This window comes from Podarcis liolepis (genome assembly GCF_965112155.1).
Source record: "Podarcis liolepis genome assembly, chromosome: 5".
Lineage (NCBI taxonomy): Eukaryota > Metazoa > Chordata > Lepidosauria > Squamata > Lacertidae > Podarcis > Podarcis liolepis.
This window is the reverse complement of record NC_139556.1, coordinates 53,452,408-53,470,780: the sequence shown is the minus strand read 5'-3', so window position 1 is coordinate 53,470,780 and position 18,373 is coordinate 53,452,408. Positions and strand designations below refer to the sequence as shown.

Genomic DNA, 18,373 nt, shown 5'->3' with positions numbered 1-18,373 from the left:
GGATCTTCTGCCACCCTGCAGTGATAAACTGGAATCCAGAGAACCATGAGATTGCCTCCACATTGTGCAGTGAGCTTATTTTGGTTCCATTTCCTCTATAGTGCCTCCCCTTGTGTCTAAAAAACCTCTTTCTTATAAGGGTTATGGACCTCTGAACAGCATTCAAAGAGGCACAAACAACTCCTTTTGCAATTAAATTTATTTGAAGTTCTGTTAGAAGAAAGCATTTTAAGTGTGATCACTGGGTTTTGTATCCTAACCAATAACACTCAGTTCAACCTTCATTTGGGAGCTGGTCACTCCTCCACCCATTCTTGTGATACCTTCCCTACTTCTAGAGAAAATTGGAACAGCCCACATCTTCATCAATATAGCAGTTACTGCACATTGCAAAATGCTGTGGCTACAGTGAATAGGCACTGTGTCCTATGGAAGTGTGCAGGGAAAGAATTTTAACTACATGACGGCTAGCCAGCTAATGAGTGCCTAATTGCAAGCATTTTCTCTGTTGTCTTTTCTGCTTTAGCTTCAACTCTCACTGCCTTTTCTCTATTGATACAAATTTTAAACATGATAAATTCCTTCCTTTCCCACTTTATGTAAACTCCTTATTGTTTTCTGAACAGCCTCTCAATTTCTTGTCATTTTAAAATGACAGTAAGTATATTCTGCTTTTCTTGCTGAAGCTGTTGCCTCTTTTAACTAGTGAATACTACTACATTTATGGTATCTCAAAATGCCACTTATTCTGTTCTGTAAAAAGACTGTGTGGGTGACATGACCATCAAGATACGTAATGACTTTAATATTTCTATTATTGTCTTCAAAATTTCCCTTGACTTTGATCCTTCTTACACTGCAGTCCAAACTTCTCTTGCCAGTGGGGTTTCAGTAGCAGTGGGGCCACTCATTGAAAATTTATTTAGGGGAATATATCATGGAGAGCTGGTTGATGTAAAGTGGAACTTCCTGAAATTCAGCTGAAGTCTGCCTGACTCTGGCAGAGCTCAGGAGGGTTGTCCATCTTCTGGAGATTCATTGCAAGGGGGGAAGGAGCGAACAGGAATCATTAGTTCCATTAACTTCCTTTCATTAACTTACCACCTTCTTTACATGATTTAAGTATTTTAGATCACTGAAACAGTTTAATACAGTAGTTGCATATTCTGCTTAGTAAGCAAGCAAAATAATTTGTTGACAATAGGAAAATTTATCTATGAATACCAGCAAAACAGAAGAGCAGGGCAAGAAAACTATGTATTCTGATCTGACTACACTGGAGTTCAAGAAAAATATGAAAATAGTGGTAAGTTCAGCTTTCAACCCGTTGTTTTGTTCTGTGTGTATTCTGCACTCTATCCTGCCCACCCTCCACCACAAGGTGGCAAACAACAAAGAGCAAACCTTTTTTTAACTTTAAAAAATATGTGTGAGAGAGAGGGAGAAAGAGAGAGAGAGAGAATATATTGCTTAAATAACACAGTTGGACTTGTTTATTGTTTTGATTGCTGAAGTTTTCTGATTAGAAAACGAATGCTTTCATTTTCTTCCCTGTATAACCTAAATTAAGGGTGGGGAACTTGATCCAGCAGGTGGGACCCTTTCTTTCTGCAGTCCAGCTTTGACAGAAGGAAGGCAACAGCCACCTGTCAATCACCTGACATCATTGTGACACCAGGTAACTACTTAAAAGAGGCTGTCATCAGCAACCATCCGATCAAAAGGGAGTTTTCAGTACTAAAGCGGATGGGCGCAGAGAGCAATCCCCTTTGAACTATATAAGCCAATAGGATCAAAACTGCTCCACTAACTGTTCTAGGGAATTCCTGGGAGCTGATCCCATTTTTACCTGCCCCACACCTGGTAGCTGCAGTCAGGACAAATCATTGTCTGCACTCACCCAGCCTAGCCACCAGCAGGTAAACAGCAGTGATTCTGACTGATGACATGTAGCATTGTAGACAATCTTCTTGCTATATGGCTTTCTTTCTATTTAGGGAACAGTAACACAGTTCAATAATCCAAGTGAATTCTACATTCAAGTCAAATCTCCAGAAGTTCTAAGTAATATTAATAAGCTTAGTGTGAAATTGAAGGATTACGATGGAATTAACCAAGGTGAATATATTCCTGCCAAAGGTGAAGTCACTGTTGGACAATATACCCTGGATCAGGTAACTTAATTATCAAATGGACTCAAGGACCAGGTGGTTTGTGGTTGGCTGTCCAAGAGAACCTGCAGCCAGCAACTTATCATTGTTGATTTATAGAAAGTATAGGTGTTCATAAAATGAGATATGTACTTAAGTCTTGTTTGTGTATGTGTAACTGACGTGAGCAGCGCTGTATAATTTTGCCAAAGTGAGAGGTGGTTGGCAAAATAATTCTACGCCAGTTATTTGCTCCAGATTTTCCTTTGCTAGATAAAGGTGATGAAAGTTGTTGGGGCACTTGAATAAATTATGCCTGGGAATTTTCATCAGGGCAAGATGGTTTTTCTGAAGTAACATTTTAAATTTTATAATGGGTTATGTCACCTGAGATCTGTCACATAGGTCAAATGTTTTTAAATATAAACTAAAATGGTAATAAAAGTGCAGTTTAAATGCTGTAGGATTGTTCAATAGCTTCAAATGACACTCCCACAGGCATACAATAAAGTACAAGTAGAGGGATGAAGGGACGCGGGTGGCGCTATGGGTTAAACTACAGAGCCTAGGGCTTGCCGATTAGAAGGTCGGCGGTTCAAATCCCCGCAATGGGGTGAGCTCCTGTTGCTCGGTCCTAGCTCCTACCCACCTAGCAGTTCGAAAGCACCAAGTACAAGTAGATAAATAGGTCCCACTCCGGCGGGAAGGTAAACTGCATTTCCGTGTGCTGCTATGGTTCGCCAGAAGCGGCTTATTCATGCTGGCTACATGACCTTGAAGCTGTACGCCAGATCCCTCGACCAGTAAAGCGAGATGAGCGCCACAACCCCAGAGTCGTCCGCGACTGGACCTAATGGTCAGGGGTCCCGTTAACTTTAGAGGGATGAAGCCAAGGACTGTTTTTTAAAATCTTCCTCTTAGTTGTTATCTGTTAAGTATGACAGTTCACAACAAACACAAAATAATAGGTGTTTTTCCTGTGATGTCACAGTTACTAATATTTAGAACAATAAAAGGAAATAAACTAATAAAACCTTCCCAGTAGTCTCAAAAACCTCACCTAATAGAAGAGAAAATCTATACATGCAAAGGTAGACGAAAAAGCTCTGAACAGAATTATAGGAAACCCTTGGGGTGGGATTTAATTTTTTAAAATTCTGTGGCACCCTAGGATATACTGTGAAAACAATACTTTTGATAAATCTGTACTTCTGTGAGCTTTACTTTGAGTCCATCAACCATCTGCCTGCGGGTAACTGCTAGTAACTGTTGGAAAATAAATGTACACAGTAAGTGTTTGGGGCAGAGGGGCTGTTGGAATCTGAAGACATGATAAAGATTTTGGCTTGGGTTAAAACTAGCATTTGTGAGGCAGCATTATAGAAAGATTAAAAACTACACACACGTGGGAGTAGGATCAGTTTAGGTGACTAGGGAGTGGACAATAAATATTTGGGGTGTGCTGCAACCATTGTGTTTCCCATCTCTGCTTGTGCAGTTCTAATGGTTGTATTATCTGAAGATATAATAGTCTGCACTATTGACATGGTTGCCATATTTCAAAAAGTGAAAATCCGGACACAAATGTTGTTGAGCTTTCCCCCCCAAAATCTCAAAAAAAGAGTTTTTAAAGGTATTTTTTATGAAATTCGCCAAAATCTACAATGCCAACATGGGTGTCCCGTAAGTTTGGATTTCCCCAGACATTTCACTGATTTCCACCCAGACTCTGTTATTGAGAGCTGAATACCGACTGTGTCTGGGAAATTCTGGACTTATGGCAACCCTAACATCACACACACAGCTGTGATAACCTAGTGCAAATGTAGGGTAAATCTGTAATTCTGTAGCAGTAAGATAAAAACACCTGTGTTTTGGATTACTAGTAAGATGTGAACTGTAATAAATCAAGTATTAATGAATTAGCAGCTCATGGTAGAATTGTTTCACTAACTAGTATCTCAGTTAAACTGAACATTTTCAGTTCAGCACAATTACAGTCTCCTCCATTCCCTGCAGAAAATGAACTAATCATAGTAAGTCCAGTGTGTTTTTCTGTTTTCTAAATTACATCTGATACTAGCTTAAAAGCACAAAAATGTATTGAAGGATCTGGTATTAAAATTGCCATTGTAGTTGTTCAACTGTTATGTTGAAGAAGAATCATTTTTCTTCTTAAAAAAGAATAAATCATAATGTAAAATAATTTGTTCATGTTCAGACCTGGTACAGAGTGCTCATAAAAGAGGTGGATATCCTTAAGAAGAGTGCTCTGGTTTTATATATTGATTATGGAAATGGAGAGAATTTACCACTAAATAGAATTAAACGATTGCACCAAGATATTGCACACATTCCACCCTGTGTAAGTATAAGTTTACACAATACACCTTTACCACAGATATTTAGAGTGTCAAGAATACAGACCTGTGTATGCAAATGCTAAAGTGTGTTGAGACAAATAATACGCCAGAATGTTGTTACTACTAACTACTAGAGACTCCAAAACTGGCATCTTGACTAAGACGCAAATGAAGATTTTAAATGGCCAACATACATATGTTTGAAGGACATGTGCACACATGGCCATAAAGACCAGCAGTAAGCCAGACATCCTTACAGTGTGTTTTGTTTTTGCTTTGCTTTCAGGCCATTAAATGTTGTGTTGCTAATGTCCTCCCAACTGAAGAAAAATGGAATGCAAACTGCAGCAAAGCTATTGCTCCATTTCTTATAGGAAAGTGCTGCTCATTCACTGTTATTGATGTTTTGGTGGATGAGATGCCCTATTTTGCTGTAGATGTTGTATTGGCAGATTCTGGTAAGTTTCATTAACAGTAATATTCTTTGTTGAATGAATTGTTAATTAAGCAGTGATGGTTAACATCAATTTTTGTAATCTGACACATGAACTAGAAGGATTCTCACCGGATACTTCAATTGTATCCCATCTTGGGGTGGATGAGTCATTGCACAGTGATTGTATGTCATTCCCTACATATCAGGGAAGACTTGGTTCCATCATGGACTGACCAATAACTAATTGCTCAGTCATGCTTGCCTCAGATCCTCGATGGGCCTGGTGACACCAGGCAGTACCAAGAAATAGTACAAAAAAAGTGCTGCCTGAAAAGCCTGGCACCATGTTTCTGTTTATATGTGCAGATTTTTTTGTAAGCTACTTTGCGGACCTATTGGGACTATAAAGTGGGATACAAGTATAAGTAAATAAAACTGAAGTGCATCTGACCCTGTATATAACTTGGAGAGGTGCTGTTAGTCAGTATTGGGTTAAATGAGCTGGTGGCTAGACTTGGAAACAGCTTCATAAGTTTGGAGTACTGTATTTTCTTCCTGTTTGACCAAACCCCTGGATAATATGTCAGTGCCCAGAATCAAAGCATTGGAGACAAAAAACTGTTTTGAGAAGTAGCTGCTCATATTGACTTGGCATAATTTACAAGAGATGAGTGTAGTGGACTCTGGTTTTTTGGCAGAATGTTTGTGTGCATGGCAGATTCCTTTTTACTAGTCTTTGTGAAGCTGTCATTCACCAATTTATCTGTAATACTGTATGTGCCGTAGGCCTATTTACAGTAGTACTTTATAGATAGATTTGGTAGATCTGATGTATTTCAGTTGGCAGTGATTTGTTTTTGAATGGATATTAACAAATGCGTGTGTTTCAGGTAAACACTTACATGAAATACTCTTGGAAATTGGATGTAGTTTGAATTCAAAGAGTAGGAGTAGCAACAAGGAAAACTCAGTTACTGGTGAGTCCTTATTGTTTTATTTAATTCATCTTGATTAATATCTTTATGAAAGCATGCACTTGCTAAAGATATTAAAATAGATTTATTCTATTGGTGCAAAATGTGTGTCATCTTTATGAGGCTTTGGAGTGTAGCCATAAGTTAACAGGTGCATTACAGCTGGGTTATCCAGGTCCAAAGGGCTGTTTTTGCTTTAATTTGGAGGGTTGAGTTGCCAGAATCTTGGACTATAACACTTGAGGTTATGGAAGATGCAGTGCCTCACACTAGAGGTCATCCTAATGGGCGCTGGAGGAAAGGGAGTTGGCTCTATTTGTGTTATATTGAGCTTGCCTTTCTGGTGATAGCTCCAAATGGGATAAAATTTAATGTAAAGCTGTATCTGTGGGTTGCTGCCTCAGTCCTTAGCCTTTGAGCAGAGATACAGCTTCAAGAGGAGCTGGTGGTTCTGTGGCACCTTCAAGCTGTGCTCGTGGTGTCCTAGTTCACATGAGAGGTAGTGCATTATTGAGAGTCTTCTGAGTCTCATTTTGTTTAAAACTACTATAGATGGATGAATGTGTCTATGAATGATATTCTGCATTCTCTTAAGGATGATAAGTTTTTTTTACTTAAATTGTTATTAAATACCAGTAAAACCTGCAACTCCGGTTTTGATAATAGATTCTTTTTTCATAGGTTCTACTGTGGAAAAGATTTCTATTCAGGAAAAGAAGCTTGAGCATAAAGGACTGGATCATAGTGGCTGTCAAACTCGCAAGGTTATCTTGCCATCTATAGGAGATACATTTTTGGGTATGGTTGCCCACATACAGACACCAGGAGATTTCTTTTGTCAGCAGATGGAAAATGGCTGTAAGTCCTTGTTTTTAGTTAAATTAAAATGTAAACATCTATGCAGGAGTAGCATTTGAATATTTAACAGAACTTTAAAAATGTCAGGAAGCGGTGAGGTGTTGAGTTTTTTTTGCATTGAAGTGCGAGATTAATACTTAACATCACTCTTAATTTATAGCTTCTAGTTTGCACTTTATAATCCACAACATGCCTAGACTTTCTGTGTAACCTCCAAACAACCAGCAGTATTCAAATGACAGCATTTGCTGGCAAATGAAAGTACAACACTTTTATATTGCTTACTTGTGGTTTGGGGACATTTTGGTTTTTATTTAACAATTTCCACATACCTGTTTTGTCAGGCAAACTTACTGAGCTTCAAGTATCCCTGGGTGAATACTGCGACACAATCTCTGCTACCCCAGATTTCTGCCCAGCAGTAGGAGACTTGTGTTGTGCGCAGTTTACAGGTAATTACTTGTTGATGATGGTGATTTGCTGTTGTTGGCCTATATCTAACAGAGTTCGCTTGTTCAAGCCCATGGAAATCTGTGGGCTTAAGTATGCCTCTAGTGAGTGGTGCTTTACAGAATGCAAGAAGTCAAGTCCCTGTCATAGGAGATTGCAGCCTTATGCCAAATTAGACCATCAGTCCTACTAGAGCAGTATTGTCTCAGTGACTGACAGCAGTTGTTCAGGATTTCAGACACAAGTCTTTTTCAGTTGTAGCTAGAGATGCCAGGGATTGAATCTGTATGTTTTGCCACTGAGCTACAGCTCTTCCCTTAAGTTTTGAAGAGGTTTTTGTAGGAAGTAAGAGTGCTGGTACAAGCATAACGGACAGCAGGGCGGAAAGGACAGTCATTTGAGGAAGCCAGGTGTCTTCAGGCAGCTGAGAGTGGTAGAACTGGAAGGGTAACAGTTGTGGGTAAGGATATATTGGTATAAGAAAAGAGCTATAATGGAAGAAGGCTATGGAGGGCTTTGAGGAACTTGTGCTAGATCTGTGTAGAGCTCTGATGAATGATGTTCTGTGTCAGAGTAACAAGAGGTCACTTTTTTGGAGAGAGACGAGACAACAGAAGACCGGGAATGAAGGTTGAAGAAGTCAGGGAAAGATATTACTAGAATGTGAACCAGAATTCTTTCCAGAGGGGCAGAGAGGGGCTGTATCTTCACAATGTTGTAAAGTGGCATGGCTTCAACAAACAAAGTAATGTGGAAGGAGAGAGGTTGAACATAAAGCCAAGACTTTGTGCCTGTTCAGCAGGTTGGATGTTGCAAGTTGGGTAAAGAGAGTATTCAAGGAAAGAAGAGCTTTGGATGAAATATGAGAAGTTTAGTCTTCAGCATACTGGGAGAACTTCAGTGTAGGGCTAAAGAGATTGTTCCATCTGGCAAGCTGAAATACTTCTGCTGATGGAACAATCTTCCCTCTTCTCCTATGTGCAGTTCTGTGTATCTTCCGGACCTACCTACCTACTGTGCCAATTTGGGTGGGAGCGAAAAGCTCTGTTGCACTAGTGGAAGACCTTGTGCTGCCTTCTGCTAATGAGATTCATTAGTTGAATCCAACCCACTAAGTTTCAGACAATGTTAAAACAGCAGATTAGAAATAACAAAAGAGACAGTTGGAGATGTGAATTTGGGTAGAGGGAGAAAATTCTAAAGTACATGGTAGAGCTGGGTGAAATCAGCACTGAATGTTATAGGATTGGAAGAAGTTGCCCAGGGGCAATGTAGAACAGTCTTCGTCAGCCTTGGGTCCCCAGGTGTTTCAGCAGATTGAAAAGCAGTGGTATAGGGCAAGCTTCTCAAATCGGGACCCTCCAGACATTTTGGAGTGCAGCTGCATTCAACCCTGAACAATTGTCATGGGAGTTGTGGTCCAAAACATCTGGAGGGATTGTGGGGAAGGCTGGCACGGAGAGAGACCAGTAATGAGACAACAACAGGTCCATGAAAAATGCCAGCACAGAAGGGAAAACCAGAGTAAGTGTGTCCACTTTTTGGAGCCACTGAAGCAACAATCTGGTAGGAAGAAAAACATCTAAAGTCAGAATCATGGAGACCTAGGTCATTGTGAGTTGAGCAGGAGTGAATGGTCAGCGGTTTCAAAGGCAGCAGGCGAGTCAAGAAGCAAGAGGACTGGAGAGTAGATAAAGGATAGCTTGCAAGTGTAGATAAGCCTGTACTAATTTAAAGGACCACTGAGGTATTTATCGAAGATGAGATCTCAGTTCTTTCTGTTGATTTACATAGGTAGTTTTGGGGCCTTTCCAGCATTTTTACCCATATGCAGAAATTGGAGGCTCAGTTCTTCAATAGTTTTGTTTTGTTTTGTATTCACACTTTGTTGGCCTAATGGCCAGTGTCTGGCATTTTATATAAAACCAGAGCATATCAGAGCATTTTTCACTTGATCTTGGACTTTTAAGTCTTTAAAAGTATTACATGGTCGTTGGCACTTTTGCTCTTTCTACAGAAGCAGTAGGATCCCTATTGGCCCTGAATTGCAACATCCTTTGAGACTGGAGACCTTTGCAAATCTGTGCCCCTGATGTTTTCTAAAGTAGCATGTGTACTGCTGTGCAGGGAAGAACTAGTTTGGCTAGTATTGGCTCAGACTTCTACTGCCACAATGAAAGCCACCGCTTGTGTACAGTAGCTGCAGTAAAAATCAGTATGTAGCATGGGTTGTTAGTCGTATAATTTTTACATGACAAATGTATTTTTATTTTCCAGAAGACAAACAGTGGTACCGTGCATCAGTTTTGTCCTACATCTCAGAAAAAACTGCTCTAGTGGGCTATGTAGATTATGGTAACATAGAAGTCCTTCCATTAAATAAACTTCGGCCAATCATTCCAAAATTAATGGAGTTACCAGTACAGGCTATAAAGTGCACCTTAGCAGGTATGAAACAGAATGACTAAATACATCTTGGGAATAGCAGACACAATTATTTTTTTGCAACAGTGAGGGAAACAAAGAGATTAACCTGTGGAGACAAAATGGAAATTGAAGCTGTGCCATAAAATTTGTACCAGGTACAGCTTCTGAATTTAGATACAGAATCACCCCAATTATGCATCAATATGATGCAACCTGCACCAGGCAGATTGGAGATTCCTTTGGAAGTGTTGTGATAGGAAATAAAGTTGTCTGTATATTGATTACTGTATTAACTCCTTTTATTTAAAGCCTACCATTAAAAGCTTGCTGTGCCTGAGGCTCATAGTATGAAATACTTAACATAGTTCAAATTACTCTTTTTCCTAGAGTTGGCAGCTTTGTGATATACTCTAGCCCTACCTTGTTCATATTGGGTTTTGGATTGTCACTGACCTGGTAGTCCTAACTATGCCAGGCAATGGCCCAGAGCTGTGTTCTCTCTGAGCAGACTTGCCTGACACTTCTTGCAAACATTGTAGGAGGCACAGCAGCAGAAAAGGCAAAACGTTAGTAGCCATTTGGTGCTTCCCCAGAGGCGGCAAAAGTTATTGCGTCAACACTGCATAGATATTAGTAAAGCCTCTTCTGATTACAAAGGAACATTTTTGTGTCATTTTGTTGTTTCGGGAATATGAAATAGAGAATTATGTGCTGGGTATGCAGATAATTTGTTACCTGATCGAAAATCTTAGAAATATACTTTTATTGCTGATGGACTTATATCATTACAAAGAAAATTCTGTTCCAAAGAAAAATAACTAACTTGTAAAGGAGTAATTTTTTTATTTTATTTTTTAAACCCGTCTCTTATTTCAAGGTGTAAAGCCAGCATCTGGAACCTGGTCCACAGAATCAACTTCTGTTATGAAGAAGCTGGTGCAAAATAAAGTACTCACTATAAGAGTAATAAATGAGAAGGACAAAACTTTTGTGGTCAAACTTACAGATGAATCCAGGACTCCAACAATAAATGTGTCTAAATATCTTTTAGAGTTGGGATGTGCAGTGGAAGAAGCCGCCACTGTCCCAGCAGTGCTTGAAACAAGCACTGGAACATTGCAAAAAATGAGTGGTGAGTATGTGAAAACTAACTAGCTTGAGGACTTGACCTGCATTAGTAATTTACTGTGAATATTACAACACTGAATAAGACTCAGATTTAGGAACAGCATTCATTATTTTTGCTGCTCCACTGTTACTAATCACATATTTGTTGTACCTAATCTATAATACTCAGACAACGTCTACCCAAATCACCCTCTGAAACTAAAAATGGGGAAATATATTAGAGTTTGCTGATGGGGATCTGTTACATTTCCACCAGTAGAATGAACATTGAAAAAACATAACTCCTAATGGTTATTTTTATATTTATCTATAGGTCAACAGCTGGACAAAATTGATTGGTCAAGGGTCACATTAACAGCCAAGCAGGTGGTAAATGTGTTTGTTTGCGTGCTATACAACCCCAGCAAATTCTATTGCCAATTGTTAGACAATAACGGTACATCTTTCTTTTTTTCCCTTTGAGTGTTCTGTTCCTTGTGTATCAATTTTTATATTTCAGCCATCTATAGCTCTCTTTCAGTCACATGCCCCAACACTTAGCCTGCTCAAACAAGTATGATTCAGAAACCTGACAGGTGTGTCATTGCTTTTTTCACTCACATAGTTGTTTGTGCAAACAACTATACTTAGACAGCATTCATCTTGTGGAGCAACCTCTTTCATTTTGCACAGTGAATATTAAGAGGGCATAATTCTGTCACTCTCCTGCATGCATCTTGTTTTGTTCTCTCTCTCTCTCTCCCCCCCCCCCCCCCGTTAGTGCAATAAAGGAGGGGAATGCAAACAGTAACAGTACATTTTGTCCTATTGATCAATAGCTTTATACAGCAAAACCTCGGTTCCAGAATGGCTCCGTTTTGAAATGTTTCAGCTCCCGAATGCCAGAAACCTGGAATTAAGTGTTGTGGTTTTCAAATGTTTTTTGGAAGCCGAACGTCCGATATGGCTACTGCTTGGGTGCAGGAAGCTCCTGCAACCACTCGGAAGCCACGCCTCGGTTGTCGAACATTTCGGAAGCTGAACGGGCTTCTGAATCGGATTAAGTTTGACATCCAAAGTTTGACTGTATTTATAAACTGTTTTCAAACTCAGCACCATCATTGGTACACTTATTCAAACTTCCTATCATATGGTTATGTAGCAATTCTGTAGCAGCAGTATTGCTTGGTGGTGTTTTAGAAAAGGTTGAGACGTTAGCTGACTTAAGCCATATATTGGAAGGAAGGCCTCTAGACTTTTCTCATTAAACTTTTGACAGTGGTTAGTGTTGCAATTTCAATCTTAATTTTGCAGGCTTGAATGCTTTGGAAGAACTCAATATATCTTTAGCAGCATACTGCCAGAAAACAGCCCCAAACATTTCCAAAGTTACAAAGGGAGATGTGTGCTGTGCTTATTTCTCTGGTGAGTAAGTTTGCTTATTGCTCATTCTCTTCTGTATTGCATTGATATTTTATAGAAATCACATTTCTCTGTTTGCTGTGGAAAGTATCCAACTGAGTACTTCCAACACCTGGTGCATTTAGACATACACTGAGCAATTGAAACGTCATGCAGTTCATGGCCTTGGCTCCTTTCACCCCAATTCCCTAGAAGGAAAGGCATCCAGCAGAGCAATGGAGCAAGAACTGCATTGTCGCGATTTACGAAACAGTAGATTTCATTCCATGCTAGTAATGCTAATATGAATACTGCTCAAGACAGTTTGCAAAAAAGTAAACAGTAAAAATGCAATAGTATAATGATGGTAATACATAATGTGATAATTCTTAAGAATTAACAGTTCCTATAAAATGTATCAAAATTGAAGTAAGCACACCACTTACCAATAGGTCAGTTAATAATATCCCAAAGAAGCCCCAAAGCTGATACCATTTGTACCTAGACAGCAGCCCAGGCACCCAGCGTTTATGCCTAAACTCAAAAGGCCACAAATACCCTCTCAGTTCTCCTAGCAGCTACTCCCTTAAAAATGTCCCTGGGGCATGTCAGAGGGAAGCTGCCATCTTCTGATGGCAAAGAAGAGTCTCCTCACTAAGCTGTTGCCAGGGCTGAAGATAGGTCTTGATATGTATATATTTCTTTTTATTATTATCCATTATCCTTGAATAGGGTCTTAGTACTTTTCTTGCAATATGACAGAGTAACTTTAATGTCTGACTAAAAATGGTATCGCTTTGAAATAGGGGTAGCATCAATCTGCTATATATGTCTACGCCCAAGTAAGACATGAAGCAAAAGATCAGGCTACTGTTTTTAATGAGAGAGTAAATTATTTGTATGCTTATTGGATATTACAAGATTTTTGTTTCTGTCTTATTTTAATTTAGGTGATGGTAGATGGTATCGGGCTTTGGTGAAAGAAGCCAGTTCATTTGAAGCTTTTAAAGTTCTGTTTGTAGATTATGGAAACTACGAAGAGGTAACTCTGGACAAAATCAGACAGATTACATCTACATTTATGAAACTCCCATTTCAAGCAATTGAATGTTCGCTGTCAGGTACAGTTACCTTACTTCAGTAGAAATCTCTTGAACTGCAAATAAGATATAAAGTTACACTGTTTTAAACAATATTTCTGTTTAAGGTGTATTCCTGAATCTAAGATCCAAAATGTTAATCTGTTAGGCACTTGAAGCCTGTATCAGGCTAAATTGTCCTAAGGGAATAGGAGTAAGAAAACAGTTAAGCCACAACCAACAGAGTAGTGTAGGATAAATATGACCCAGAAACTGTTCCAAATTAGAAATTACTAAATACTGAAACTGTCTTTATTCTTGGATATTCCTACGTTTTGCATATGTAAATCTTTTACATATTTATGTAAAAGATTTTAAATTTATGATAACAGGTCCCTAAGGTTTTCAAAATCCTCTAATATATTTATAGTACAATTTATTCATTTTTACTGAGATACAAGTTTTCTAGTAACAATAAGGGATTTGCAGCCTTAGTAACATCAAGAGCATTGTCTAAAGAGTCCCTAATGGCTGCTTAAATATTTTCCCCCCTCAGGTGTAAGACCCATAAATAAGGAATGGACAGCAGAAGCTACAACAACACTTGAGACGTTCACAGCTGGGAAGAAAATTCAGGCCAGAGTAGTTTCTTTAACGACAAATGGTGCTGAAGTAGAGCTTATTGACAATTCTGAGAGTGGTCCCATAGTGATCAGCGAATATTTAATTAAGAATAATTTAGCTTTGAAAAAGGAAATAGTGTCGGATCTGAATGTGCAGCCAGGTGAATTGACAGACAGTGATTCCCAAGGTAATGTTACTAACTTTTAAAAATGAAGACTCTGCATAAAGTTTGTCTGTTTTGTGTAGGTATAGGGAATGTGCTGTGGTGTTAAGCATGTCAATCAGCAAATGTGATAAATTATTAAGTCACCAGGTACGTTTTGAACTTTCTGTTGATGAATGTTATCACATTGATGGAAATGGGCATAAAACTTGGTGGTTCTCCATAGATGAGCTGAAAGAACAAGCAATAGTATGCTTCAATAACAGTATAGATTTCAAAATTAAACATCACGAAATTCATTACCTGTGCAGAGTTGTTCCCTTCACAACAGGCTATGTAACATATCTATTTCTGTAAACTATGGTCTAATTCACACATCGTTGTAAACCACAGGTGGACAACCAAAGGGCAGCATGCAGCCCTTGGCCATTCTCTCTGGGTGATGGGGGAAATGAGAGCTCTTCCCATGCAGCTTAGCAGCAGGAGAAATGTACACATTGCATGTGCTGAGAGGAGCCTTTAACTTCCTCCTCAAAAGCTTCTGATCCAGACAAGATTGGTGTTCCCACACGGCATCAAGAACACAAGGGGCAGGGATTAACATCCATTCCCCCACTACTTCCTGTGCAGATCAGCTAGTGGGGAGATAGTGTATATAGTGTGTACATGTGAATTATGCGTTGAAGGTGTGTGAGAGAGTTGTGTATGTCTTATTTAAAAGCACTGTCCAGTGCTGACTGTGCCCATCCACTGGCTTCACATCTTTTATAAGTGGCAGCATATAATTGTCAGAACAATTAGCACATAAATAATCTGTTTTGTAAAGCTTCAAAGGCAAAGATGCGTTGTCTGGCAATATATGTTGGTACGTATACCCTACTACTATTTCCGTGGCTTTTTTTGTTATATCTTCAGCAATATGGATATTTAATTGACGCCTACTAAGGATCACAATGGGGACGCCGGTGGTGTTGTGGGTTAAACCACAGAGCCTAGGGCTTGCCGATCAGAAGGTCGGCTGTTCAATCTCCACAATGGGGTGAGCTCCCGTTGCTCGGTCCCTGCTCCTGCCAACCTAGCAGTTCAAAAGCACGTCAAAGTGCAAGTAGATAAATAGGTACCGCTCCGGCGGGAAGGTAAATGGTGTTTCTGTGCGCTGCTCTGGTTCACCAGAAGTGGCTTAGTCATGCTGACCACATGACCCGGAAGCTGTACGCTCCCTTGGCCAATAAAGCGAGATGAGCACCACAACCCCAGAGACGGTCACGACTGGACCTAATGGTCAGGGGTCCCTTTACTAAGGATCACAATCTAGAATTACTGATAATTGCAAAGTTATTCTAAGAAAAAAGAAATAAAAACTGATGAGGGGAAAGGAAACATACAAAACATTGCATCCCTTGGGCCCAACGTTGTGGATTTTTGCCTTTATGTGGAGGATTCCCCCAGCTGTTTCCTCTGTCCTGCTTGCATGCAGGCAATGCAAGGGGTGATTGCAGGGAGCAGGAAGATCCATGCATGCCTTCCATAACCCTGTCCACTTCTTCTGTGTGCATCCTCATGCTATTTCCATGCATGCATACACAAGTGATGGGGAACAGGGATTCGGGTTCCACCGGTATGCATCCTCTGTGTCCATACTCAGGTGTGATCAGGTCTCACTTTTCTGTAATGTAGACTCCATCATGAAACTAATGGCAGGTAATTTTCATAACCAAGGTCAGCCACATAAAAGTGCTTTGCAGATAATTTTCACTTGTGTGTAATATTGCAGGATGCATACAGTGGACAACAACAGAATTTCCGGTTGGTGAAACTGTGCCTGTTCATGTATTAGATGTGACAAACCCTGGTTTATTCTATGCTGTACCCACAAAAATGAAAGGTAAGAACTACAGAATGCTGTAAGTTGACATAGATTTTCTTTATGTGGGCCCCATTCAGTTATAATAGAAAACAATGTTTTTCACTATGTAAATGACCACGACAAAATCTGGTCGCAAATGATCATTATTCCCTTCCCTTTTTAGTGCCTGTAAGAAGACTAGAAGTTCCCCATGTGACGTTCAGATTTGGAGAGTTATGGTTTATTTATGAATTGTTCTAAAACCATGACCCCATGGTGTGTTAAACTTCAATTTGAAGAAGCCCATTGTTACGTATCTGCACCAGAAGTGTGCAAGGACTCAAAAAAAAAACCTGCACTAGTTGAAAGTTTTATAATTTGGGAACTTGAGTTACTGAAGAAAGAAAGGCAGTACTGATTACCATACTTTTAAAACTAAAACTAAAGGAAATATTTTAGGTTTGCAAATTCGCTACTTTATTATGAATATGTTGTCCAAGGAAATTTAGCTTAAGTAGCATGCTTCTAGATGCTAGAATGTATTTGCTCATAGACTTTATCAGAATAGGTGAGTGGTAGAAGATACAAAACATTACACTTCTTTTATGTTTTAGTGGATCTGCAGAGACTCCATAAGCTAATGACTGGACTTGCAGATTACTGCAATTCTCAGAATGATTCCAGTTTCAAGCCAAAAGTTGGTGAACCCTGTTGTGCCAGATTCACAGGTGAAAAAATGAAAAAGTGTGTGTGTTTGTGTATTAGAAAATGTTAAGATTACTTCATAAAAAAGGAAAATGTTTTAATTACTTTCTTAAAATGTCTAAAATAAGCCTATAGAGCTTGTAGTCTACAAGAGGGAGATGATGGCTGAATTTCATACTATCATGTTTAAAATAGGTAACTCCCAGTTCTTGCATAACAGCTTAATTGGATGAAATGGTATCACAGGAAAGAACCATTTTCTTGGGTAGTATACTATGGGTAATATGGTGAAGACCCTATTATCAAGTGGTAACATTTACTACTACAGTAACTGAGTGACCACCCAAATGGATTATACATACAGCCCTTCAGTAATCTGAAGCATCTAATTCTTTTTTGGGGGCACGGAATTTGACAGCATACATCCTCGCTTCTTTCTCTGGGTCCAATGAATCAGTTGCCTCCTTAGGAGAAAGATAGTCCAGAGTTGGGTTGCTAAACAAGTAACAGCATCTTTAATTGGTGTGGCTGTCTCTAACTCTGTAGAGATCTCTTCTACCCTGGTGGGAATAACATAAGGAGTAGCGGCCATACAACCAAGACTTGAAAATCCCTATTGCTGTTTTCATCTATGTACTGATAGAGCAATAGACACATGTCCAGAACTACAGTGATAGTATTTCAGCATTTAGGGGCACTTTGTCTAGGTTCAAACTAGGGAGGCATGCTATTCACTCTGCAGTCTTTTTAAATCTTTTCTGGCCGAGTGGTGTGAACTTGTAATGTAAATTCCTGACAAGTAAGCTGACTTTTCTGGTTGCCAAATAATGTGAATCAAGCGGTATCACGTCATCTAAAGGCAGTCCAGTGAATCATAATTTCCAAATCTCCTTAAGTTGTGAAAATCTAGCTTTTAGGGAAATGCTTACTGGTTTCAGGTTTAAGAGAAATCTCTTTTAAGCAGGATATACAGTTTCACATAATGGTAAGCCTCTTAAAACGTAAAATGGTAAGTCTTAAATTTTGTTCACTTTTTAGGTGATGACACTTGGTACCGTGCTGTCGTTCTGGAAGTTTGTGTATCAGAAGTCAAAGTGGCATATGCAGACTATGGAAATGTGGAAATGTTGCCATTATCTAGGCTTCTACCTATAACTGCCCCCTACTTGGAACTACCTTTTCAGATACTCAAGTGTTCCATTGCAGGTAGCAAACCAGCTAGAGCAATTTGTCAAAAAACCAAATGCCTTAATATGAATATATATTCACATGTATACAGAGCCTTGAATTTTAATGTGTTAATAAGTAGTGCTAATGTTATCTTGTAATTTTCTTGTGGAAATCCCTTGGAGAATAAAAGTGGAATGTAAATATGAAATTAAAATTGTCAAATGTTCCATAGGGCACATGCCAGAGGTAAAAGCAGGTGCAAACATAAATGTTTTCTTTGACTGTAGGGTAGTTTTGCACACATTCAACCACTCCTCTATCCTCCAACCAGGCAAGCAAGAGGCATTATCAAAGTTTCAAGGGCACATTCCAGCTAGGCAGAAACACTGGCTGAGGAAGAGGTGGGGCCTGGATAGATCCTAAGCGCCAGACAGAGGACTAGAAGGGCCACAGTTGGCCTTGAGGTCTGAGGTTTCCCCACCCCTGTCTTAAAAACATTGCAAAAACTATTCTTGTGGTGGCAGAGTTCATGTGCAAGAAGGATTGCAAATGTATTTAAATATAAACGGAGTATTTTTCATTATTTTAATGGCACTGAGTATTTAAATATGAACAGAGTA

The 18,373-nt window shown here is 39.3% G+C and overlaps 1 protein-coding gene across 9 annotated transcripts in view; it reads left to right on the top strand.

Moving 5' to 3' along the window:
• TDRD1 (tudor domain containing 1) overlaps positions 1–18,373 on the top strand; it is a 30,295-nt gene that overhangs the window by 9,880 nt on the left and 2,042 nt on the right. For 6 of the 9 annotated variants that reach the window (XM_083504768.1, XM_083504770.1, XM_083504769.1 and 3 more), the window contains 16 exons: positions 1,205–1,306; positions 1,998–2,174; positions 4,372–4,515; positions 4,800–4,971; positions 5,840–5,926; positions 6,605–6,781; positions 7,126–7,233; positions 9,509–9,679; positions 10,536–10,790; positions 11,100–11,222; positions 12,080–12,190; positions 13,117–13,287; positions 13,802–14,056; positions 15,807–15,917; positions 16,493–16,606; positions 17,622–17,789. In XM_083504768.1, the coding sequence (XP_083360894.1) occupies positions 1,205–1,306; positions 1,998–2,174; positions 4,372–4,515; positions 4,800–4,971; positions 5,840–5,926; positions 6,605–6,781; positions 7,126–7,233; positions 9,509–9,679; positions 10,536–10,790; positions 11,100–11,222; positions 12,080–12,190; positions 13,117–13,287; positions 13,802–14,056; positions 15,807–15,917; positions 16,493–16,606; positions 17,622–17,789 (2,446 nt within the window). The remainder of the gene's footprint in view (positions 1–1,204; positions 1,307–1,997; positions 2,175–4,371; positions 4,516–4,799; positions 4,972–5,839; positions 5,927–6,604; positions 6,782–7,125; positions 7,234–9,508; positions 9,680–10,535; positions 10,791–11,099; positions 11,223–12,079; positions 12,191–13,116; positions 13,288–13,801; positions 14,057–15,806; positions 15,918–16,492; positions 16,607–17,621; positions 17,790–18,373) is intronic. The other 3 variants (XM_083504772.1, XM_083504771.1, XM_083504773.1) reach the window with 1 other exon arrangement.